Raw genomic sequence first — 25,957 nt, 5'->3', positions numbered from 1 at the left:
AATGATTTGAGAAAAATAGCATGAAATCTAGGGTGATAAATGTACGAGAGATGAAATTACCAAGAAGTTGTAGGAGATGACACTAAGTGACCTTGTTAACAAAGCTTGTCTTCAACATAGGCTAATTCTAGTTTGCTTTTTTTTTTTTTTTTTAGAACAAAGAGAAATTAGTAGATTGACCTTTAAGACCTCTTAAAAATCTGACTGAAAATTATTTGAGAGATTCAGGTTGAGTAGTGCCAGCAGGTGGCACATGTCTTAGTATTTTTTCCAAGCTAAGAAAAATTTGAGAACCAGTATGAATACATGAAAATAAGAAAGCTGTCTTTTCATCCTTCATATTCTGCCTTTCTCAGGGAAAATAGTTTAAAAGAATATAAATAGAATACTCTTTATTTTTGGTGTTTCTTTTCCACCTATTGAGAGCTTGACTTTTGTATCAAATTATTAAATAAGTGCCGTTTCCACCCATTCTATAGTGAAATATATCTGATTGAGATCCCAAACAGTTGCTAATCTTTACATTTTAGGATGTCTCAACGTGTGGTCAAGAGCCTGAACTCCAGGCGCCTCCCTGCAGGCTGGCCAGGGAGCAACCCACATGGCGCAGCAGACTTCTGACTTGCCCGCTGCTCCCTTCAGCAGTTTAATTCAATCTGCCTGTTCTGGTCCCCGCTCTGTCTCTGGTGAATCCTCTCACACCCCCCCCCCACACCTCTGGCCTGTACCCCAGCTCTTGTATCCATAAATAAATAAATCGTTAAAAAAAATATAAAAGCGCCTACGCTCCAGGGAACCAGAAAAACCAAGTGCACAGTGTGCTATGAATTGGAGTGTGTTATGACTTGTGTGCTGGGATTTTATCTTGCTTTCTAGGTTTGTGAAAATTTCCCAGATGGGACCAAAAGTTTTAACTTAGCATGAAACAGAGTGCTCTGGCTGTCCCCAAAATGTCCAGGGCTGAGGAAGGCCTGGTGCTCTTCTGCTTCTCTGAGGAAAGCTTTAATGGACAATTTGTTAATGTGGAATACAGGCACATCCCTGTTGAGAGACGCAAAGCAACCTTTCATTACTACAGTCACAAGAGTGTCAGAATTTTGAAAACAACCAGGTGGTATTGTAGGGATAAAAAAACAAAACAAATGAGTGAAAATCCCCATTCCCTACTCCTTTGGGATTTGGGCTGAGTTTGCTCTAAGTAAATCAGAAAACTGGTACTATATGTTTTGCTGTTTTGGCTTGCTTCAAGTTGGAGGAGGGGGGACACAGATCATTTAGTTTCTCAAAACTGATCATACATTCATTCAGTGAAGAAACTGTTTATAATGGACTTTATAGTGCGATATATCTTAGATGTGGTACCTCATGTTGCTAATTTAATCACAGTGCTATTTTTTCCCCTATAGAATCAATCTTTTTTTAATATTTTATTTTATACAATTCTTACATCATTTTTCATTTTTGCACAATGTATGCATTTTCATTTTGGTTATATTCCCCATACAATTGCACCCCCCCTTATTTTGACCCTAATCCTTCCTTTCCCCTCCACCCCCCTAGAATGAATCTTTTTATTACTATTTCTGGAAATTTTTATCTTGTAATATATCACACTCTGAAAGTAGGAGTTATTTAGCTTCACAAAAGGATTCAATAATAACAACTCCCATAAGGTCTTATAGTAAACATTAAGTGATTTTTTTTTCTTCTATAGTGTTCTTGTTTACAACAATATTCATCACAAAACTTCAGAAAATTCAGAATACTATAATAAAGAAAATAAAGATTACCTACACTTCCTCTAGACTTTATCTTTTTGTTGTCTGGTGTCTTTAATTAACATTTAAGTAGAGAATATGTTCTACGTAAATCAGAGTATGAAATGTCAAAGAACTAAATAGAAAAATTTTGGGGTAAATTCCTAGGAAAAAATGGGGTCAGTCACGTTCATCCAAGGTTTTAAGGAGCAGCATCTATGCAGCCAGGCTGTGGTCAGTGTTTGGGGACATGGGTCAATATCTGTAATCTTTGCACTCCTCTGATTTCTTCTTTTAGTGCCTAATTTCCCATCTGTAGCTGATGGACAGGTCTCCTCTCAAATACTTTTTTTTTTAAAGATTTATTTATTTATGCATACAAGAACTGGGGTACAGGACAGAGGTGTGGGAGGGTGAGAGGATTAACCAGAGACGGAGTAGGGAATAGAACAGGCAGACTGACTGAAATACACTGCTGAGAAAAGCAGTGGACATGACAGGAGAGGTCTGCTGCGCCAGCCAGGAATAGAACCAGCGCACTGGCGTGGGGGCTATGGATGGCCTCACAGCGCTATGCTCAACCTGCTGCGCCACTGGGAAGACCCTCAAAGACTTCTGACTCAGTTTGGATTTTACATTGCTCCAGTCTTCTGAAATGTCAGTGACTTTTTTTTTTTAACATTTATTTATTTGTGTATGCAAGAACTGGGGTACAGACCAGAGGGGTCAGGGGTGAGAGGATTCACCAGAGACAGAATGGGGAGCAGAACAGGTGGACTGACTGAAATACACTGCTGACGGAAGCAGTGGGGAGAAAGGAGAGGTCTGCTGTGCCATGTGGGTAGCTCCCTGGCCCCCGCCTGAACTTGTGCCGCAATGGCTGCAGATAGCTTCATATAGGGTGCATCCTGACCCCTTGCGCCACCAGGGAGGGCCCACGTTAGTGACTTTGATAACTATAGTTCAAGGGAACTTTTCTTTTGTGAATTTGCATCACTTTGGGCTGGATTTTAGGATTTTATTTTTTATTTTTTTTAAAGATTTATTTTATCTATTTATGCATACAAGAGCTGGGGTACAGGCCAGAGATGCGGGGGGTGAGATGATTCACCAGAGACAGAGTGGGGAACAGAACAGGCAGACTGACTGAAATACACTGCTGAGGGGAGCAGTGGGCGAGACAGGAGAGGTGCTGTGCCATGTGGGTAGCTCCCTGGCTGGCCAGGGATCAAACTCTTGCTGCAGAGGCTGTGGACTGCCTCACAGTGCGGTGTTCACCCTCTTCCACCACCAGGGAGGCCCTGGGCCGGATTTTAAATGTATATTACATATGTATTTAAAATGAAATGGTTTGCTAGTTTTCTTCAAGATGCATCTTCACTTAATGATATGTTGCAGACATCCTGCATATTAATAAATATAGCTATAGCTATATTTCCCTTAAATAACATGAAATAGCAAGCAGTATTTACAGTACCAAGCATAAATATCTTTAGGGATTTTTTTTTAATTGAGGAATAAAATAAAGCACATAAAATTTTATGTATATCTCAAGACTATGTAAGTTTCTTAGCTTGAGCTGCCATATCAAAATGCCATAGACTGGATGACTTAACAGGCATTTGTTTCTCAAGTTTCAGAGGTGCGTAAGTCTAAGATCAAGGTGCAGCCAGGTAAGTTTCATTCTGAGGCCTCTTCTCTTGCCTGGAAGACAGTTGCTGCCCTCTGCAGTATGCTCATGTTATCTTTGTGCTCCTGAAGGGAGGTGGGGAAGAAGGAAACAGAAGGCTGAGGGGGAGGGGTATGGGACAAGAAAGAGGAAAGAGCTTTCTAGTGTTTCTTCTTAGAAGGACATTAATCCCAGCAGATCAATGGTTTCACCCATATGACTTCATTTAATCTTAAAGGTTATTACATTATCTCCTCAAAGAAAATTCCAGTAGTCATACTGTGTGTTAGATTTACACATTGAATTTTGTGGCAATGCAATGCAGTCCATAGCAGTAGGCTTGTTTTTAAGGAGAATCAAGCTTTACATATACCATTAAAGTTCTATATATGCATTCACAAATCAAAATACAGAATTAAAGGATTTTGTTGGATAATTTAGGAGAATGAGTTATGTGAATCCTTTGGAGTTTGTTCCCTGTTGGATAAAAGCTCTGTGCTTTTTTTTTTTTTTTAAGATTTATTTATGCATGCAAGAACTGGGGTACAGGCCAGAGGTGTGGGGGTGGGGTGAGAGGATTCACCAGAGAGAGTAAGGAACAGAATAGGCAGACTGACTGAAATACACTGCTGAGAGGAGCAGCAGGAGAGACAGGAGAGGTCTGCTGCACCATATGGGTAGCTCCCTGGGCGGCTGGGGATTGAACTTGTGCTGCCGGGGCTGGGGATAGCTTCATAGGGGCATTTTTTTTTTTTAAGATTTATTTATTTATACAAGAACTGGGGTATAGGCCAGATGCGCGGGAGGGTGAGAGGATTCACCAGAGACACAGCAGGGAACAGAACAGGCAGACCAACGAAATACACTGCTGAGGGGAGCAGCAGGCGAGACAGGGGAGGTCTGCTTTGCCATGCGGGATTTTCACAGGCTGACCAGGATTGAACCTGTGCTGCAGAGGCTGCGGACAGTTTCAAAGTGCGGGCTCAACCGCCTGTGCCACCAGGGAGGCCCCATAGGTTGCATCTTAACCCTTTGTGCCACCAGCGAGGCCCAAGCACTGTGCTTACAAAGATTTTTGTTATTCTATGCACTGCTTTCATGTCTGGAACAGTGAGTAATACGCTAGTGCTTAATATTTATTGAATGAATGATTGAATGTTTTCCCTTTGGGGAGGAAGTGAGACAGTATAAGCGCTTAGGAGCTACAGATCATTAAGAAAGATTACCTTTATTAAATCTGCATTCTATCACTTACTAGTTCTTTTATCTTCAAAGAGTTGTTTAAATTCGCTGTGCCTTTTTTCTTCTGCAAAATAGTTATTTTAGGATTGTTGTGAGGATTAAACGAATTAGTAGGTTTAAGCCACTTAGAACATTATCTAAGATGCAGTAGATAAAAGTAGATACCTTGAAGTAAGTAATAAATGATATTTATATTTGTGTCGAATTCTCCTTTTTATGTATGTGGTAATAACCTATGAAAATATCCTATAGAAGTCAGTAATATGGGATTATTTTTGCATTTGTTTTTCAGGAAGAAATATTGAGGCACGGAGGTGAAAGAACTTATAGATGTGATTACCAAGGATTGTATTCCCCTGGAATATTAAAAATAAGGCAATATTTTTATATTTTCTTAAAATTATTCACCAGTTGGATTTTGTAATTCCCTTTTTAATCAGTGGTTTTCAAGCTATAAACCCACATTAAGCCCCTAAAGTCTGTAAGTGTGTGTAATATCTATAAAATCACTATATATGTATATATCTCCACATTTAATGATTATAGATATGTATATATACTTACATATTGTTACACGGGAGTGAGGGGGAGGAGAAGGAGCGTTATGATTTGTAAAAATATAGATTTATAGTCTCCTTAACTTATTATTTTCTCAATCAATGAAAGGTGAAAGTGTAACTATTAACATGGAAAACCCCTTTAATTTGTGGAATGATGACAAGAGGGTCCTCATGAAAATAATTCCAGGAAAAACTCCTTTAATCGCTGCATATATAAGGAAACTTGTAATTTTATATAACATGTATTTTACATGTACAGGTCTCTTAATGAGAACTGTAAAGAGTCTCGCTCCTGGGATTGACTAAAAGAGCGAAAACCAAAAGCTGTACTTATCTGGGCTAAAAAGAGAGAGTGGGTCGGGAACTCGGTGAGTAATAAACTACAACCCCCAGAATTCTTAGCGGCGACCTGCCGGGAATTGTAGTTCACTCTGCAGTCGGGACACCCTCTCCCATACCCGTGTGGGTTGGGGACACGGTGAGTAATGAACTATAACCCCCAGGAGTCTTAGCGGTGACCTACCGGGACTTGTAGTTCATTCTGCACTTTGGACACAGTCTCCCATCCCCGCCTGGGCTCGGCTGCGGCTACGTGTGGTGCGTGGTCCTCTTGTGGGGATTTTCCTTTGTCATTTTTTTTTTTCTTTTCGATTTGCCATTTTTCTCTAGCGTTTTCTCAGCTCATTGTTAAGCAAACCCAAGGAAGACTGCTCTAGAGAAATGTCCCGCTGAGGAGGAACCGGAGAAGTTACCCAGGAGGAGTGAACCCGGAAGTGAACCCGGAAGTGAACGTGATCACTCTCCGACCTCAGCAAGGAAAATTAACGTCCTTCCTTCTTTTTCTTAGGTACTCACAATTCTTTTCTCTTTTCTCACCTTAAAATGTATTTTTCCCTTCCAGATTTTTTTTTATACCATACCGCCTCCTCACGGGTGTACTCCTTAAACGGAGTCAGACAGTATGGTTTACATGTGGTTCTCGCGCGTGCTGTGTGTCAGTCACGCCGAAGCTAAGGAGTGTTCTAGAATAGTATCTGCCACCGAGAGTATTCCAGTCACTGGTAGGTGACGGGGGAGACTTGCTGATCTCAGGTATAGATAACCCTAGAGAGGGAACGTCTTGGTTGCTTCCTTCCTCCACTTACCCCTCATTAACTTTGAGGTTCTTGATCTCTAGAGTTGTAGGTTCTACTACCGTTCCCAAAATGAAAATTTTTGACAAATTTAACAAAAAGCTTGCCATTCTTTTGTTCTAACCATTTTCAATTGGAAACACCTCTGATTTGTTTAAGGCTAGATGTAAAGATGATGAACAGATATTTCTGCTGGGGAACTTGTAACTTTTACAACTTCTGTCTGGTGCATTCTTCCACAGACCTTTCCAAATGTCAATTAGTATGTTATAGTTCATTGGTAGAAGCTGCAAATTTTAATATTTTAGAGACCATCCTGAATGTTTTATTTCCCAGGAGATAATGATGTCACGTTACTAGTTTACATTTATCAAGTGAGCTAATATATAAATGTACTTCCTAGTATGATAGAAAAACTAGAGACAGAGGTTGATTTTGATAAATTTCAACCTTTATTTTATCTCTGAACCTTTGGATTTAGGGGCAAAGTGTTTTTCTTAGAACCCATTGTTTTTTCCTTTTCTCACTCAATAAAACCATTGTGTACCTATGTTAGCTCTTATTCAACTCTGTTAGAGGGGAGTATAACAGATAATTATTGTACACTCCCCATTTCATCTAACTTGCAATTTTTTAAAGTAATCTTTCTTTCCTGATTGTAAAAGTAATAAGTGCTATATGGATAGAACACTTGGAAAACACTAAATGCTAGAAAAATAGCAAGCAAAACCTATCCATAATCCTGTAACTAGGAATCATTTTGTTAACATTTTGGCATACTTCTTTTTCTGTTTCCTTTTTTCAGTATACCCTGTGCACCTCTTTAATATGTATGTATACCAAAAATTGTAGAAAATCCTGAGGCTATGTTGTTCTATATTCTGCTTTTTTAATTTAGTGTAATTATCACCATTGTCCAATTTAGTTTGTTAATGTTTGAAGTTCTCCTCCTTTATAATCTCAGCTAAAAGAGAGCACCTTTGAAGAATAATTGAAGAATTGAAAGCAGTGAACAATGAACAGACAAGCTTTGCCTTTATCAAGCTGAGTGAATAATCATGCTTAAAGTTACTTGACTTCCTATGATAGCTGAATTAAAGAATTAGACAAAAAATAGGTAATATGTTTCCTTCAAACTTTAGAAATCTAAGAATGTGAACCACTTAGGGTTTGCATGACTATTTCAGGTATTTCAAGTGCTTGTTCACATGCTTACTTCTAGGTTCTAGATATTTCTGGATATTTTCTGGAAAATAACAAATTTAACCCATTCTGCTGATATATTTTTTAGTTACACTATACACATTTTGTTAATCGTGCCTATTGAGTGGGTAGGGAACTGCTGTCATTTATTTTAATATGTTATATTCAGAGGTTTGAAGAATTATTTCCTTTTTGGTGGGTTACAGAATTTGGGGACTATGTTTGGAACTGACTAAGGCAGTGAACTAAACAATATTTCTTAAGTTCCTTCCAGCTTTATTACATCTGTAGAGTTTACTTTTTATTTGCATTATGTTTATTATATTTCAGATGCTGAGATGAATCGTCATCTGTTTGGTTGGCTTTTTAGACATCCATCTCTTAATGGTCACCACCAATGCCACATCCACCCTCATTCTCATCAATTTACACAGCTTCATCTTGATACAAGCCTGTTGGTTTTTAGACAAAACAGGAATTGCATTCTCTATCATCTGTTAAAGAAGAATTTGTCCAAGAGATGTTGTCATCAAGATACCAGGAAGCATAGAGCACTACAGAAGTATATGGAAGACCTGAGTAAGGAGTACCAAACACTTGATCAGCATTTGCAGCATCTCTCTGTGGACGAAGGGGACCGAAAGTCCTTGCATCGAAGACATGCTGAGTTGGCACCACTTGCAGCCATTTACCAAGAAATTCAAGAAGCAGAACAAACAATTGAAGAATTAGATTCAATGTGTACAAGTAGGTAGAATATATTGTGTTTACCATTACAGAATTGATTTCCTAAGTTGAAAAGCTTTGCTGACCTCAGTCTGTTAAAAAACCTACAAATAAGGGCCTCCCCGGTGGCGCAGCGGTTGAGCGCTGGGTTGCGAAGCTGCCCGCAGCCTCTGAGGCGCCGGTTCGATCCCCGGCTGCTCCCCGGCCACCAGAGGAGGGTCCCACATGGCGCACAGACCTCTCCTGCCGCCCGCTGCTCCCCTCAGCAGTGTACTTCGGTCCTTCTGCCTGCCTGCTCTGCTCCCCACTCTGGCTCTGGTGAATTCTCTCACCCTCCCGCGCTTCTGACTGTACCCAGTGCATGTATAAACAAAAACAAACAAACAAACAAATAAATAAATAAACAAACAAACATGCCTCTATTTAAAAAAAAAAAAAAAAAAACCTACAAATAAGCTCTACACTTATGCGGGCAGTACTATGTTCTGGGTGAAGTATTTAACCTACTAAAGTTAAACTGCTACTAAACCTAACTGCTTTGGTGATTTAATTTATGAGCAGACCTTTATTGAGTTCTATCCTAAATAGAAGTGTCATAGATACAGTTCCTATAGCTTAGAGGTCTTAAAAGAACTGAACTTCTTAGTTGATTCTTTCTACTCCCTCTTTCCCTACCAGCCCTAGGCAACCACTCGTCTGCTTTATGTCTGCATGGATTTACTTATTTCAGGCATTTTATGTAAATGGAGTCATATAATATGTTGCCTTTTGTGATGGGATTCTTTCGCTTAACATTGTTTTTAAGATTCATCTATATTATAACATGAATTTGTATTTCTGACATCATATACAAAAGTAACTCAATATGATAGAATTTTGTGCATATATTATAATATGAATTTGAATTCATTTCTTTTTATTGCTGAATTTTATTGTTTTTCATTATTATAAGCAATGGTGCTATGAACATTTGTGTACATGATTTTGTTTAGACATAGGTTGTGACTCCTATGATATTTTAGACCTTTCAATTTCTTGTTCAGACGCAGTTAGATCTATGCTTAACTTCTTGAGGAACTGGCAGACTGTTTGTCCAAAGCATCTGCATCCTTTTACATGCCAAGTTAAGAGGTTAGCTCTTCACCTTAAGGTTTAAGTTGCTCCACATCTGGCCAACCCATATAATCTGCCATTTTGATTCTAGTCATCCTTGTGCATATGAAGTGATATTTTATAGTGATTTTGATTTGCATTTCCCTGATTAATGATGTTGAACATCTTTTTGTGTGCCTACTGGCCATTTGTATATCATCTTTGGATAAATGACTGTTTAGACCATTTGACTACTTTTAAATTGAGTTTTTATTTTTCAGTTATAAGATTCTTTATATTATAGCTATAAGTTTCTTATCCGATAACATGACTTGCAAAACTTTTCTCCCATTCTTTGGGTTGCCCAAAGTATCACACTTTTTAAGTATGATGATGTCCAGTCTTTTTTTCTGTTATTGCTTTTGTTTTTGGTGTCATAGCTAAAGCTGTTAAATAATCCAAGGAAATAAAGTTTTACATCTGTGTTTCTTCCAAGTATTTTATAATTTTAGTCCTTACATTTACATCTAGATCTATTTGAGTTAGTTTTGTCTATGATATGAAGAGTGTTTTTAAGTTTAGTATTTCTTAATATGAAATATGCCTTAACATTTTTTCTCAGGAAATTTTTTCAAAATATATAGAAGCTGAGAGAAAAGCACAATGGGCTAATTTTGTATTCAATATTTATCCTAATTTTGCTGTTGCCTTTTAGTTCCTAAATTTTTGACTGTGCTCCAGTCTGTTTCATAAAGCCTTAAAGAAGTATGAAATGTCAAGGCCAGTCAAGTTACACTTGTAAACTCCTGGATGCCCTAAGCCTTACATTTCCCTGCCTACTGTTAGTGGCATCAGAATTATCCCACCTAACCTTTAACTTCTTTGCATAAGGCCACTCAATTTATGAATTAGTTTTGGGAAAGCAATAGTAATAACAATAGGAGTTTACTAAATGCTTTCTAAATTATATTGAAATAACATCTTTCCCTATTACTAGATTGGATAACATTGTTTCTAAAGTCACTTCCTGATTTACAATTCTGCTGTTTTATAATAATAGTGATAATGGCTACATGGACTGATTCTTACTGAGCCAGGTATAAGCTAAATATTTTACAAATATTATTTCATTTGAATGTTCACAATAACCTTATGAGATAGGAATTATTATTCATATCCCAACTTTATAGTTGAAGAAAGAGATGAGAAGTTGAAATACTAAAGGTTGCTCAGTCAATCAGGAGAGGAGCAAGGATTTGAAGTCAGTCAAAACTGACTTGAAGTCAGTCAAGACATGGCAATAAAACTCTGTTCTTATCCACTGCACAATAATTCAGAGTCCAGTAGCGTTTGTCTCTTCCACGAGTTCCCTTTTATTTTTCCCATTATTTGTAGCTTCATTATATCTCATCCTAGATGATTACAATAAATTTACCACTTGTAGTCTGACCTCCAAACCGAGTACAATTTTGCATCATAAGATTTTGAAATGATGTGAAAAGAACCATTGTTTCCATAAAGCAAAGGTTACTAAGATGTGTTTTGTTTGAATCACACCGTTGTTTTTTTTTTAAAGATTTATTTATTTATGCATACAGGTGCTGGGGTACAGGCTAGAGATGCAGTGGGATGAGAGGATTCACCAGAGACACAGTGGGGAACAGAACTCAAATACACTGCTGAGGGGAGCAGCAGGCGAGACAGGAAAGGTCTGCTTCGCCATGTGGGTTGCACCCTGGCTGGCCAGGGATGGAACTCATGCTTCAGAGGCTGCGGATTGCTTCTTAGTGTGGTGCTTAACGCCTTGCGCCACCAGGGAGGCCCCGATTCACACTGTTTTTAAAAAATGTTTACTAGATGTGAACATATTAAGAGATTGCAAAATTACATGCATTTTTACTTCTGACTGTAGCTATGCTAAATTACTCAGTGTACTAAGTAGTCGCTATTATCTTGAGACAGGAAAGTGATAACGTCAATTTACTATCAAATTTACCTTATCTGAGTTCATATTTAATTAACCTTTAAAAACTGTTTGACTAATCACTAATTTTTATAATTTTTTGCAGACATTCAAATCACAAGTTTTTGGGAGCAAGATCATACTTCTTTTCTCACAGACAGTTTTGGATATACTTAGCAAACACTCATTGACATTTTTCAACTATATCTATCTGTTCTTTTATCCCTTTCCTTTACAACTAAACTAAATTTTAGTAGACAGAGATTAGATAGATATTTAGGAGTTTCTCTGTATTTGAAAATTTTTACCATTATCTATTTTTGCTGTCTTATAGGTCTAATTAAACAAGATGAAAAACAGTTACAAGAACTTGCTTTGGAAGAAAGGCAAACCATTGCTCAAAAAATCAACATGTTATACAATGAGGTATGTTTTTGAGAGGTATACTAATCTCAGTAGGTGTTAATATAAGGGAATACTGTCCTTGGCAGACAATGTTTTACTGAAGTATTTTACATACACCAGTTTTTAAGTCTTTTACAATAAATGATCAAGCTATTTTAGTGCTGTAATTTGCTACAAAATGAGATGGAAGAAATTATGATGTCAAAGAATAAAAACAACAACCCGCTCCCCACATATACACCTCCACCCCCAACCCCAAGCAAAAATATATTACAAAGCTGAATCTATTAATTTTCAAGAAAGGGAACATTGGTTGATAAATTTCATTTACCATGGGGGACTGTCAAGTTTTTTTGGTCAAGGTTTTATGTCTTAGAAAGTGGAGTGATTTTAATTAAAGATTAAAGAATTTGCAAACTGGATAGAATGGAGAGACTTGAAGGATATAATGACAGTTAATTACCACAAGTCTTTAGCTCCTAGCTTAATGAATGACTTGTTTAAAACATTGAAAAACAGAACTATAATCATGATCCTCTCTGTCATATTTGTCACCCTTACCTTCAGTCTTCCCTACTCTGGGAATCTAGTTGAGGGGCTTCTGGAAAGGTTGAGGGAGGTGAGGCAAAGGTATCAGTTATTATGTACCACTGATTTAACTAGCTAATCAATGGCAGAAGTAAGACGTCTGACTCAGTCTAATTCTCCTGCAGACTGTGTCAGTTCTAGCAGAGATGGAATATTTGAATAGACAATAAGGAGAGTGGTAACAAGTAGGTGCTTGTTTGATTTGAAAGACCTTTCAGTAATAACCAAATTGCTTCCCTTTTCTTCCGAGAGGAAGTTGGTTACTTTCTTTTTTTTTTTTTTTTTTTTTAAGATTTATTTATTTATCTATACAAGCACTGGGTACAGTCAGAAGCGCGGGAGGGTGAAAGAATTCACCAGAGCCAGAGCGGGGAGCAGAGCAGGCAGAAGGACCGAAGAACACTGCTGAGGGGAGCAGTGGGCATGGCAGGAGAGGTCTGGGCGCCATGTGGGACCCTCACCCGGTGGCCAGGTATTGAACCGGCACTGCAGAGGCTGCGGGAAGCTTCGCGGCCCAGCCCTCAACCACTGCGCCACTAGGGGAGGCCCTGGTTACTTTCTTTATTAGAAAGTCCTCCCTGCTTTGTAAGATTTATTTTTATTTATTTATGCATACAAGAACTGGGGTGTAGGCCAGAGGTACAGGGTGTGAGAGTTTTCACCAGAGACAGAGTGGGGAGAAGAACAGGCAGACTGACTGAAATACACTGGAGCAGCAGGTGATACAGGACAGGTCTGCTGCTCAATGTAGGTCAGCTCCCTGGCTGGGGATCGAACTCATGCTGCCGTGGCTGGTGAGAGCTTGATAGCACTGAGACTTTAACCGCTGTGCCACCAAAGAGGGCCCTTAGAAAGCCCCTTTTTTCCTTGTGACAGCCAAGAAACAATTTGAGCCTTTTGTTAGGAGTGCTCAACATAGTCTAAACTGAGTGACTCCACTGAAAAGATACAGCACATGGCCTGATGTCTGCTGTCATTTATGAATACTCATTCATATATGAGAGTCCTCATTTTCTCCAAATGAAGGTATTCAAAGCTTTACTTCATTTATTAGATGAAAGAAGCTATTGTTTGGAACTAATAAGAGGCAAAATCTGAAGAAAATTGAATGGAACACTCTAGACTTTGATCTAAACTTCTGCATTTTAGAAAATTAAGATAATATGATAGTACTGTAGAGAATATCATGAAAAGTAACTTCATTGTTAACATGAATTGTTGATTACTTATTTTAGGTCTAATTAGTTCTACTTAATACAGTATCTTAGGACTAGATCTCATTGGGATGCTATATGATTTTGTTAATTACTGATTTTTTTGATGTTTGGGGTCCTTTTATCTAAGTTCAAGTATATTAGTATGCTGTGGAAAGTATGCACACTAAAGCTGATTTTTTTCCTTTTGCAGCTTTTCCAGATTCTAGTGCCAAAGGAGAAGTACGACAAAAATGATGTTATTTTAGAGGTGACATCTGGAAGAACTACTGGAGGTCTGTAAAATAATTCCACTATGAATGATCTGAAAAATAGTATATTTTACCTTGATTTGACACGCTATTACTGTAAAAATCGGTTAAATATGTTTCACTTTGGAATAGTTACTCTTCCTTTCCTAAGGGGCTTATTATACCCAGTAATTGTTCTCTTAGACATTTCTGCTGACTGGATGTTTTATGTATTTTCTTTTAGGTGATATCTGCCAACAGTTTACCCGGGAAGTATTTGACATGTACCAGAATTATTCACGTTTTAAGCACTGGAAATTTGAACTTCTGAATTATACACCAGCTGACTATGGTAGGCGCATCCATAGATGATACTGAAAATTATTTTATTTCTGATTTTGATTAGAATCATTTTGTCCTTTTTTAAAAAACATTTTCACTATATCTACTGTATAATGTGACATGGGCTCATCAAATACTATGACAGTAGCTTACTATAGGTGAATTCTTAGCTAGTAGAATAGAGGGAAGGAAGGAAAATCTGAATTATAGAAAATTTCACTGGAGAGGATATATATGCACCTTTCCTTGAAAAGCATTGCTTTTTGTTAAAAAGATAAATTAAGGTTTTTATCCCAAAGAACTTTATTATTTATGTGGTACAGTTGGAAAATATTACTAGTTAAACTATGTGGTTAATGATGTAGTAGATTTTCATGGCAACACAGAAAAAATTAATTATTTGTCTTTATTTTCAAAAAGTTTCCACTTTTGTTGGGCTGATAAAAATTGTACAACATAATGATAACTGCATTTTCTTAAACTTTAAGATACTCAAGTATGTTAAATCAGAAAATCTGATAGTAATCTTCTTTCCCTCTCTTTGCCCCCTAACTCGTCTGAAAGTTGATGTAAGTTGTGCTCGGTACAGATTTTAAATATAGCTAGTGGGTAAGGGAATGGTAGTAACAGCCAAGGGAAGAAATCACCTGAGCAACACCATGGTGGTGGGAAAGATCTTAGTGTATATGAGGATAATAAAGCTGATTATCTGGAGTATACTGTGATGGGAAGTAACAGGAAATAGCTTTGAGTGAGTACAGTTTTAACAGCCTTAGAAGCTGAACAGATCTTGATTGTTAAGGAATAGGAGCTATTGAAGACTTTATTAATTACAATATGATGTAACATACATATGTGTGTATATATATGTAAGATTATTTAGATAACAGTATGCAGGATAGATCAAAGAGACTATATTTAAGGCAGACTGCAGAGAGGTTATTAGAATAGTTCAGGTAGGACTAAGAGTTAGAATTGGGAGTAGGGAAATGTGTGAGAAACCTTTAAAGGAAGAATGGGCAAAATTTGGTAACTGACTAAATACCCGAAGGGCTGTTGCTTGCCTGATATCTTATATGCAATATAGATTATTTGATCCTCTAACCTGTGAGGTTTTTTTTTTTTGAGATACGTACTGTTAATCCCATTTTATAGATGAAGATCTAGGCTTAGAGAATATGAACTAACCCAAATTCACACAATAATTATAGCAATCCTAGGATTGAATTTAAGTCTGTCTTATTGAGAGCCACTGTATCCCACTAGTCTATTCTGACACAATGGAGATGAACCTCAAGGGGTTCTAATCTTTCTAGCCAGGAAGATTTTGACATTCATTCATGCCATTGAATGGAATAGAAGTTGGAAGGCAGAATTCATTTGGGAAGAATAATGGTAAGTAGTTTTTGAATTATGTAGATTGAGGTAATGGCGAGCATTCACTTAGAAATATTCAATAAATGTTGAAGTTATGTAACCAGATTTGGTGAGAGAACAGAATTGAGGAGACATACTTGATGGCTGTTAGCACAGAGATAATGTCTAATATTAAGAATAAATGAAGAAGAGCAATTTTGTTCCAGGTATATAGAGCATACCTAAAAAAATGTGTGGGAATCCTTTCTTTTAAATATACTAAGTCACTGGCAGAATAAAGATTTTTTTTTAAATAAAGAGCTTTTTTTTAAAAAAGGGGAAAATTGAAATATTTCACTAATACAACTTTAAAATCAAAGACAAAGAATAAGCCTTTTTTCATTAAAATTATAAAAATAATTTTTAAATTTTGATTTACTTATTATAATTAGTTTGGAGAAAATACTGTCAGATTATCTGAGAGGGTACTAAAGGTAAATACCAGGAGGCAGAGATCACTGGGGTCATCTCTGAGGCTGCCTGCCATAAATACTAACATCTATATTTTAAGAAAACGCTTCTGAATTAGAAAAAATGAATTTGAAGCCTTATATTTAAAGAGCACATATGAAGATATCCAGCCAAAATGACCAACACTAGAATAAGACATACTCAGTAAAATTATTGGATATTTTTTAAAAAGAAAAAAAAAATATTTTGGACATGGAGAAAAAAGAGCCAGTGACTTATACAGGAAATAAAATGAGATTTCCATCAACATTTTTTAATAGCAACATTTTGTGCCAGAAACACTTAGTGGAGTGCACTCAAAAAAAGGTAGTTTAGGTTAAGGATTTTATAAGAGTACAAGTGTCTCTTTATAAATGTATTTTAACTAATAAGTGAGAAAGAAATTACAGAATTAGACTATCACCATTTTACAATTTCCGTGATACATTAAGCATCAAAGACTGTCAAGACCCTAAAAAGAGAAACAATTATATGTTATATGCCCCCTGTAGTATTTCCAAGGGACTTGAGCTAGTTAGTGCTCATCCAGTCTCTGGATCTAACTGCCAAATTGCAGCCAATACAGAGAACAGATTGAACTGCACAAAGAAAATACAATCAGCAAAATTTCTCAGACAGTGAGAAATTCTACAGGTCAATAGCCCAAATTCCTCAACAGACTATTTGTAGGAAATGAAAGAATCAAACCTATAGATTATGAGATTTAAAAGACATCAAAATCTTTAATGGACAAGACTAAACAGTAGTGCCTAGGGCTGAGTATTAGGTAATAAAATTATAACTGCAGAAAGAATGAAAGTCCAGATTATGGTTACCTGTGAGAAAAGGAGGGGATTGTAACTGGGAAGGGGCATATAGGAGGGCTTTTCAGATAACTATGACCTGTTTCTTGACCTTGGAATTCTTTAATCATCCATATGATTCATATGGTTTCTATGTCTATATAGCATTTTATAATAAATGTATTTTTAAAAAAACATGTCCAATTAGAAGTTAGCCTAGGGCCTCGCTTGTGGCACAGGGGTTAAAGACAATGCTCTCAAGCTATCGCCAGCCACTGAAGCACAAGTTTGATCCCCGGGCTGGCCAGGGAGCAACCCACATGGCGCAGCAGACCTTCCTGTCTCACCTACTGCTCCCCTCAACAGTTTATTTCAGTAGATCTGCCTGTTCTGTGCCATACTCTCTCTGGTGAATCCTCACCCCCCACACCTCTGGCTTACACCCCAGTTATTGTATGCATAAATAAATAAATCTTTAAAAAAAAAAAAAAAGAAGTTAGCCTAGGTGTTAAGATTTTATTGTGATAATCTCTCTGCTCCACAGATAAGCAAAAGTTAAATTTCAGTAGATTTTTGGAAACTTGGGAAGACCTATAAATTTATTTATTATTATCAAATTAATAATATCTTTTTGAGTATCTTTAATGTAAGGCATATTTGCCTAAGATTGCATAGGATAGTTTAATGCAGAAAACTTCCAGTGTGCTTTTTTTTTCTAATAGCGTTTTGATAAAAAGTAACTTGTCTTTATAGAAAGTTAGAAACAAAAAAATTGAAAAAAATACAAATAAAAATATCTGTTCTTTTATGCCCCAGAGATAATCATAAATCATATCTTGATATGCTCCTTTCTGTAATTACATTTATATTGGGAAAATATACTTTTGTATATGTTTTCATCTCAGCCTCTAACCTCACATTTAGACCTTAGCTTAAGAACCACTTAGGATCCTGACCTTTCAAAGTATAATTCATTAATATTTCTAGATAATATCTTTTTCCTAGGTGGGTTGCATCATGCGGCTGCCCGAATTTCCGGTGATGATGTCTATAAGCATTTGAAGTATGAAGGTGGAATCCACCGAGTTCAGCGAATCCCTGAGGTGGGCCTGTCATCAAGGATGCAGCGTATTCACACAGGAACAATGTCAGTCATTGTTCTTCCTCAGCCAGATGAGGTAACCTTGTGAAGCTGCAATGAAAACTCATCTTAATCAATGAGCATTGTATTGAGAAGCTTAGCTTCTAGAAAAATCTGTGATTTTCAGTGTTTCAGATTGAATTGTACAGTTTCTATTGGGAAATCCTTAACTCTTCCCCCCCGGTAAAGTTGCCCCACTTATCCCTGACCTATATTGTTGATTTTTTTTTTAAAGATTTATTTACTTACACAAGAACCGGGGTACAGGCCAGATGCACAGGAGGGTGAGAGCATCCACCAGAAACAGAGCGGGGAACAGAACAGGCACTGAAGAAATACAATGCAGCGGGCCAGACAGGAGGGGTCTGCTTCGCCATGTGGGATTCTCACCAGCAGGCCAGGATTGAACCGCACTGTAGAGGCTGCGGACAACCTCACAGTGCAGCACTCAACTGCCTGCGCCACCAGGGAGGCCCTTTGATCTCATCTTAACTGAATTAAATCCGCAAAGACTCTTCCCAAATAATTTTCCCATGGTTAGAACACAAACATCTTTTTGGATGTCTCTTCAGTTCACTAATAAGTACATGTATGAGCACACACACATACACCACAGATTCCCATAATGTTCTATAATGTCATGGTGAACTCTGATTTAGCACATAAGGAACCTAGTGTTTCCTAGTGGAAACAAATAAATAAATAGCTATATTTCTATACTTGTATCCCATAGATTATGATCTTAAATCCTAAAACAGTCCATCCTGATAGATTCTATTTTATTTTACAAAAGAAAAAATGGGGTTCAGAAGCATCAAGTGACTTACCTGAGGCTGTTCACTAACAGGTACCATGGTTGGGATTCAGATTCCTTCCAGCTAGCCCTGGGCTTTTTGTACTGCAGGACTCTGCCCCCTCTCATCTTTGTTTTTTGGCCACTTTGTAGGATCTTCACCAGGAAAGTAGAGTGTCACCTTGTTCATCTTCAGCTGGGAACATGTGTATATGAAGCAAGTTAAATTTTTTGTGCTTTGCACTTGTCTGCATATGACTGTAAAAGTGCTACAATAGGGCCTCCCCGGTGGCGCAGCGGTTGAGCGCTGGGTTGCGAAGCTGCCCGCAGCCTCTGCGGTGCCGGTTCGATGCCCGGCTGCTTCCCGGCCACCGGAGGAGGGTCCCACATGGCGCGCAGACCTCTCCTGCCGCCCGCTGCTCCCCTCAGCAGTGTACTTCGGTCCTTCTGCCTGCTCTGCTCCCCGCTCTGGCTCTGGTGAATTCTCTCACCCTCCCGCGCTTCTGACTGTACCCAGTGCGTGTATAAACAAAACAAACAAACAAATAAAATAAATAAATAAATAAAAGCATGCCTCTATTTAAAAAAAAAAAAAAAAAAGTGCTACAATAACTGATTTAGAGGAACACTTTTTTTTTTTTTTTTACTTTTTTTTAAGATTTTTTTAAAATTTTATTTATTTATATAAGCACTGGGTATGGTCAGAAGCACGGGAGGGTGAGAGAATTCACCAGATCCAGAGCAGGGAACAGAACAGGCAGACCAACGAAACACGCTGCTAAGGGGAGCAGCAGGCATGGCAGGAGAGGTCTGCACCCCATGTGGGATCCTCGCTGGCAGCCAGGGATCAAACCAGCGCTGCAGAGGCTGCGGGCAGCTTCGCAGCCCAGCGCTCAACCGCTGCACCACCGGGAAGGCCCTAGAGGAACACATTTTAATGATTAGGTGAATTTTCAGATACCAAATCAGGAATAATGAGGATCAACTTTACATGTATAAAAATATATAAAGGTCTTATATATATGATATATTCTATCCTATGTAGCTTTGTGGGATGATGGATGATGAAACTTAAAAGATTGTAAAACTCATTGATCTCATAGTATCCTAACTCAGTGTCAAAAATAACATCCATTAGAATAGAGAATTTATGGTTCTTTCTTTCATGTAAGTTATTTCATAATTTTATGGTGATGATATGTCAACACAAAACAGTATATTTTATTTGAGAAATCTTGGAATAAATATAGTATTAAAGTTGAGTGTAGAATTGACCTTATATGCTATACCTTTTGTTCTAGGTAGATGTGAAAGTGGACCCCAAGGATTTGCGAATAGACACATTTCGAGCCAAAGGAGCAGGAGGGCAACATGTCAATACAACTGATAGTGCTGTCAGACTTGTCCATGTCCCCACAGGTAAGCAAAATTCACAGGTTTACTTTTGTATTTTTAACCCTTTTTCCAAGTCTCATAAAACATTTGGAAGGAAATAGTACTGTTTTAGTGTCTGGTACCTTGTACAACCCTTACTATAATTTACCTACTAAAGCCATGAATTCCTAGGTACTTAGTGAGTTTCATCCAAAGCCTGTATTGGAAATTGTTATAAGAAGTCCATTTCAGTAATAATTAGTTTAAGAGGAAAGTTAAAACGAGAAAAGCTAGAGCAAAAGACAATAAAAATTCTGATAAAATGAGCCAAAATACTTGAAAACATATTGAAAGATTGTAAAATTATGCTGTGGGCAGCCAGAAAGTACTTTGCACAAAGTAACTGATATTTCTGTTGCCAACTTACCTTGGGCCAAATTATTTTGTAGCCACTTATATTTTGTTTAACTTTAACTTCCTCTCAAACCTTTAACTTCCTCCTAAACCTTGCCTTAGGCAAGACATGTGGAGGTACACTAACTCCTATGAATCCACATAATTATGAGCAATTGATTGTTTGAGTCTGTTTTTTTCATACTTTGAGGCTTGCCATGATTTCAATGTCTACTACAAAGAGAACTCTGTCTTTCTTTAGTTTCTTACACCCCAAGATCCTGAGGTTGGGATTTATGTTCCTGTTTAAAATTGAAAGTGAGAACTGTATGTCATTTTTCCATTTTCTCCTTGCACACAGATTCTTGAAGAGTCACAATTTTTCTAACCTACTGCTTCTATAACAGCTCTGTTTTCTACCATTGGAGGAATAGTACTATAGGAGTATAGTTAGATGTTCATACAGGGAAAAGTTATTTTTTTAAAAAATGATCAAAACAAGGATGAAGACGAATTAATATTTTATGTTTTAAAGTGACCTCTTTAGTTTGTTACCACTTAGTGAGGGAAAGTGGGCCGTTGTAGTCCCTGCACTTGCCTTCTTCCATTATAGGTAATGGATAATTCTAATTCTTCCTAATCAGATTTAATCTTTTATATCATCCTATACTTTAAGATTAAAGGATTTTTATTTAACATTTAAGAGATAATTTATTTCATCTAATCTAAGAACCGATCAGTAAAGAAAATCACTGTAACTATAAAGAAATGTAAAAAAAACCTGCCAATTAAAAAAATAAAAAATTATTTCTTTTAACTGCCAATTAAGAAAATAGACAATTAAGCTATGGCAAGTCAGTGATTGTAAAAATATATCCCAATTTCAGAAATCTTTAAAAAAAATTTAATGGGCAGGCTTTTTAGAATAAAAACATGATATTTTCTCATTAATAACTATAAATCTTTCAAAAAGATATTTTAGTTATACAGAAAATATATGTTAAATGCTCACTTAGTACTATTACCATCTAAGATTTTGGAATCTCCTGTAGTGTATTGAAATAATACTGAAAAAACTGATTATTCCAAAGCCATTTTATAGTTTTTAAACAATCCCAGCAACTTATTTAAATAGGGCTTCTGTTACTCAACATACCCTCCTCTCCCCAAATCCTCTACTCCTACCTAAGAGAATATTTAGGATTGAATACTCCTCTGTAATGAGTTTATTAACTAGTTTATTATTACTGAGCTAGTACATAAGAGTTTTAAGTTAAACATTCTGGCTTAAGCCAGAGGAGTAGTGAAGGTATTTTGACCAAAATCAGCTGGCAAGCATTTGAATGAAAGCTCATGAATATCTGGCCATCTTGAAATGGAAATTTTTATATTATTCTGGGTCGTAGAGAAAAAGGATACTAGATTAAAGCGAACACCAGGCAAATGCCTGAAAGATATAAACTTCTTTGGAGAGTTTACAAAAATTTTAATTAAATTTCTGAAACATTCAGCAAAATAATTACCACAATATGAATGCAGCTGGCCTAAGCTAATAGTTTTTGGATTTTGTGAACAGGATTGAACAAAGACTCTCACTGTAGTTGTTACAAAGTTAAGACTAGAACAGCCTGAAGCTCCAGGGATCACCATTTCAGGACTAGGTTTATGCTAGTAATGTAGTGTGGATTAAACCCACCCAAATCCAGAAATTGGATAGCCAAAACATGTATATAGTTGGATGTGCTGACTAGCTGAATTTAGAACCCAAACTATTGAGGAACAGATTCAGTATAAACTCTTCCTTTTAGAGACTTTAAGTAGCTTCATTCGCTTCTGTATATAAAGTTATTTTAAAAATATCAGCTCTGGGGCCTCCCCTGGTGGCTCAGTGGTTGAGCACTGGGCTGCGAGGCTGCCTGCAGCCTCTGCAGCACCGGTTCCTTCCCGGGCCCCCTGCGAGGGTCCCACAAAAAAAAAAAAAAAAAGATCAGCTCTGTGTTGGTGACTGAAAGGGGAAAAGGTGAGTGCTATTTGAATAAGACAGTCTAGAGCAGTATGGCATAGAGGTGGCAGTACCTTGCTCTTTGCTGAGCTTTGGCAGTGTCTGAATGAGCAAGGACAGATAGGCAGAGCTCCAGGAATTAAAGAGTGCCTGGGGTGGGGTCGGGTGGGTGGCGGAGGGGGGGAGTGCGTAAGCATCTACAGATGTTGCTTATAATCTGAAATATCTCTTTTAGATATCAGAATCTGGGCCTCCCTGGTGGCGCAGCGGTTGAGCGCGGGGCTGCGAAGCTGCCCGCAGCCTTGCAGCGCCGGTTCGATCCCCGACTGCTCCCCGGCCACTGGAGGAGGGTCCCGCATGGCGCGCAGACCTCTCCTGCCGCCCGCTGCTCCCCTCAGCAGTGTACTTGGGTCCTTCTGCCTGCTCTGCTCCCTGCTTTGGCTCTGGTGAACTCTCTCACCCTCCCACACTTCTGACTGTACCCAGTGCTTGTATAAATAGATAAATAAATCTTTAAAAAAAAAAAAAAACCTGTTAGAATTTAAAAAAAAAAAAAGATATCAGAATCTAACTACCATCTACAGCTATTACTATCGTAACGCAGGTAAAATTTGCAAAGTGTGCTAAGTCTAAAATATTTTTAATCCTTTGTCATCTTGTCCCAATGCATATTTCCCCCTTTAAAGTGTTCCTCACTTCTATCTAAATTTGATTTGTGGAAGCTGCAATTTACCTCTGATCCCTGTTATTTTTCAGGACTTGTAGTAGAATGTCAACAAGAACGATCACAGATAAGAAATAAAGAAATAGCTTTGCGTGTATTAAGAGCTAGACTCTACCAGCAGATTATTGAAAAAGACAAGTGTCAACAACAAAGTGCTAGAAAACTGCAGGTAAGATTATTTAGTGTAATAATTTAATAGCTACAAATAGTCATCATTCTAGATGGCAAATGTAGTATTTATTATTGATTGAATGGTAATATCTTAGAGAAACATTTTCATTTGTAAACAAGCAATAATTTGAATGCATATGAACTGACAGATTATGGCTAAACTTGGACATGCCAATTTACAAATAATATATGACATACATAAACTAAAAATTATTTCCCAGTTATTTCCCTCCAGGGTTTATATGAGAATTGACTTGAGAGGAAATTGGTTTAAAAGACAAATCTCTGGAAAAAAAGAGAGTTTTAGATTTTTTTATTTAAAGACAGTGTTTCTATTATAACTCTATGTAGGATCAGAAACAAATAAAGCTGTAAAAGACAGGTAACAGTGAATTTTACTGCTGGAATCTGGGAACAAGGGGTACTTATTGTACTTATTGGTGTCTACTATATACATGCACATTATAATTTACTCAGACAATATAATTAGAGAAGCTCTAAGCAAAGTAAAGGTGTCATTATTTTAAGTAAAACAAGTGTAGTATGATTTACATTCTAAGAAGGTAAAGTTTGTCTTTGAGAGTGGTTGAAAGAGAAAGTAGAATCCCCAAATAACTGTTTTGTGTTATTTCCAGAGAGGTGACTTACAGTAAATTTAGACAATTTTATGACCTTTTTAGAATAATGATTTGTACGAAGCTAAACATTAATTATCCTTTTTGCCTCGATGTCCTGGGCTTTTCACACTTTTGCCCTTTCAGCTTTCCTTACCCACATATTCTCAGTTGCAAGTTATAAAACTGTCAGGATAAATAATATAGTAATGCTTTATTTATGGTACTCCCAGTTTGTGGAGTAACATCAGCATATACATTTGGAAATAGGGATGCTCATCTAAAAACCATTACTTCATGGCAAGTAAGTAATAAGAAGCATCATCAGTTCTGCCACATTTGAATTAATAAAACACATAGAAACTTACCTGTCATTTGACATTTTGGCATCAGATGTTTTACATAGTAGTTTTTAAGGTAAGTATTCAAGAATGGCCATATGCAAATTGTGTTTCTCTTTTCTTTAATCTGGCTTGAGGTGCCAAAAAACAAAAACCTTGTCTCCTATACCACCTGTATGTAATTTTTCAGTTATTTCTAATGTTTAGGATTTTTTCTTCAATTAGTGTAGATAGCAGCTTTTATATGGAAGTATTATACCAAGGTCTCAACTCTCATTCCACTTATCACCTAAAGAACTTTGTAAATATCTAGGCCCTACCCCAGAGTAGGGAATGTCTGGATGCAATCCTGGGCCTTAATTTGGTCCTTTGAAATAGTAGTTTCCAAACCTGGTTGGTTGTACAATGGATGGTCTGGGGAATGTTCCAAAATGCATAATTCCTTATTTAGTATATTTGAGGTTAGAGTTTTTAATATTTAAAAATTCTGATTATCAGCTCTTCAAGAGTTTAGTTTCATATTGTTTATTGAAATGTCTTTTTTTTTTTTTAATCTTAAAATGTATAAGAAAGAATGGTATGTATATTGTGTACTCTGGAGATAGGGGAGATGATCAGACTAAGAATACAAACAACTATAGTATAAGGCAAGTTGTGCATACCATGAAGAAGTGTCCAAGTATATGGGGTCCCAAAGAAGGAAGATAATATATTTCAATTGCTGGGACCAGGAAAGGCACAAATGGTAGTAGAGTATTAAGAAAGGGCCTCTATTGAGATGATAGTTTAGCAGACTTAAGCACACACATAATAATGGTATGCTATAATAAGTGGCATAATAGAGGTTCACATAATTTTCAGAAATAACACTGGGAAAATTGGCCACATTATGAAGTGTTTTGAATGCTGAGTTGAGTTGTGTCTGCTTGGTAAAGAAGAAAATGTATCAGAAAACTGTATCAGGAAGTCTAAGCTGGGCAACACAATTTAACCAGAAAAGTAGAAGATGAATGAGAAGATTTTTACAGGAATGTAAGTGAAAATAAGGAATTTTTGAATGATAGATAATAGAATTTATCTGTATAGTAGATATAATAGATCCTTGAAACCATTCAAAGTGAGCAGTTAGAGAATGGATGGGCTGAAATTAGTTTCTCTCCCAGGGTCTGTATCAAAGGTTGGCTGATTGTAAGTTCCCGTGAAATGTTTGTTAAATTGCAAAATGTCAGAATTTTCTGCTTTGATCAAAGAGAGCACTGTAGAAACCAGGAGGAAGAACTATTCGGTATAGAAAGATAACTTGGTTTTTAGTGTTTGAAACACACACACAAAAATAATTCTTATTCTATAACTAAATTTTACAAACTGTAATCTTAGATATTAACTTCCGTCCACTTGTGTTCCTTGTCATTTTGTTTACATGATTTTGTTTGGCACAGGTGGGAACAAGAGCCCAGTCAGAAAGAATTCGGACATATAATTTCACCCAGGATAGAGTCACTGACCACAGGATAGCATATGAAACTCGGGATATTAAGGTAATATTACTGAGTATGCTTTATGAATCTTTATTTTTTTATTTTATTTTATTTTTATTTTTATATTCCCCAT

General features: G+C 37.0%; 1 protein-coding gene and 1 long non-coding RNA gene across 5 annotated transcripts in view; one reads left to right on the top strand and one right to left on the bottom strand.

The window, feature by feature from the left end:
• Positions 1-3,312: 3,312 nt before the first annotated feature.
• LOC129146953 (uncharacterized) lies at positions 3,313-5,996 on the bottom strand. Its single transcript, XR_008554368.1, has 3 exons — positions 5,752-5,996; positions 4,653-4,732; positions 3,313-3,512 (listed from the first exon to the last, which is right to left on the bottom strand). It is a non-coding gene; the product is annotated as an uncharacterized LOC129146953 (long non-coding RNA).
• Positions 4,891-25,957, top strand: part of MTRF1 (mitochondrial translation release factor 1) — a 30,747-nt gene continuing 9,680 nt past the window's right edge. Inside the window, exons 1-9 of one of the 4 annotated variants that reach the window (XM_037526933.2) lie at positions 4,891-6,075; positions 7,895-8,311; positions 11,680-11,771; positions 13,746-13,827; positions 14,027-14,134; positions 17,799-17,971; positions 20,029-20,146; positions 23,253-23,389; positions 25,786-25,884. In XM_037526933.2, coding sequence (XP_037382830.1) covers positions 7,903-8,311; positions 11,680-11,771; positions 13,746-13,827; positions 14,027-14,134; positions 17,799-17,971; positions 20,029-20,146; positions 23,253-23,389; positions 25,786-25,884 — 1,218 coding nt within the window. In that variant the 5' untranslated portion in view covers positions 4,891-6,075; positions 7,895-7,902. Of the gene's footprint in view, positions 6,321-7,092; positions 7,479-7,894; positions 8,312-11,679; positions 11,772-13,745; positions 13,828-14,026; positions 14,135-17,798; positions 17,972-20,028; positions 20,147-23,252; positions 23,390-25,785; positions 25,885-25,957 lie in introns of those variants that run through there. The other 3 variants (XM_037526932.2, XM_037526934.2, XM_037526935.2) reach the window with 3 other exon arrangements.

Source organism: Talpa occidentalis, unplaced genomic scaffold, assembly GCF_014898055.3.
Source record: "Talpa occidentalis isolate TD23 unplaced genomic scaffold, MPIMG_talOcc4v2.1 talOcc4.5, whole genome shotgun sequence".
Classification (NCBI taxonomy): Eukaryota; Metazoa; Chordata; class Mammalia; order Eulipotyphla; family Talpidae; genus Talpa; species Talpa occidentalis.
This window is presented reverse-complemented; position numbering and strand designations above follow the sequence as displayed.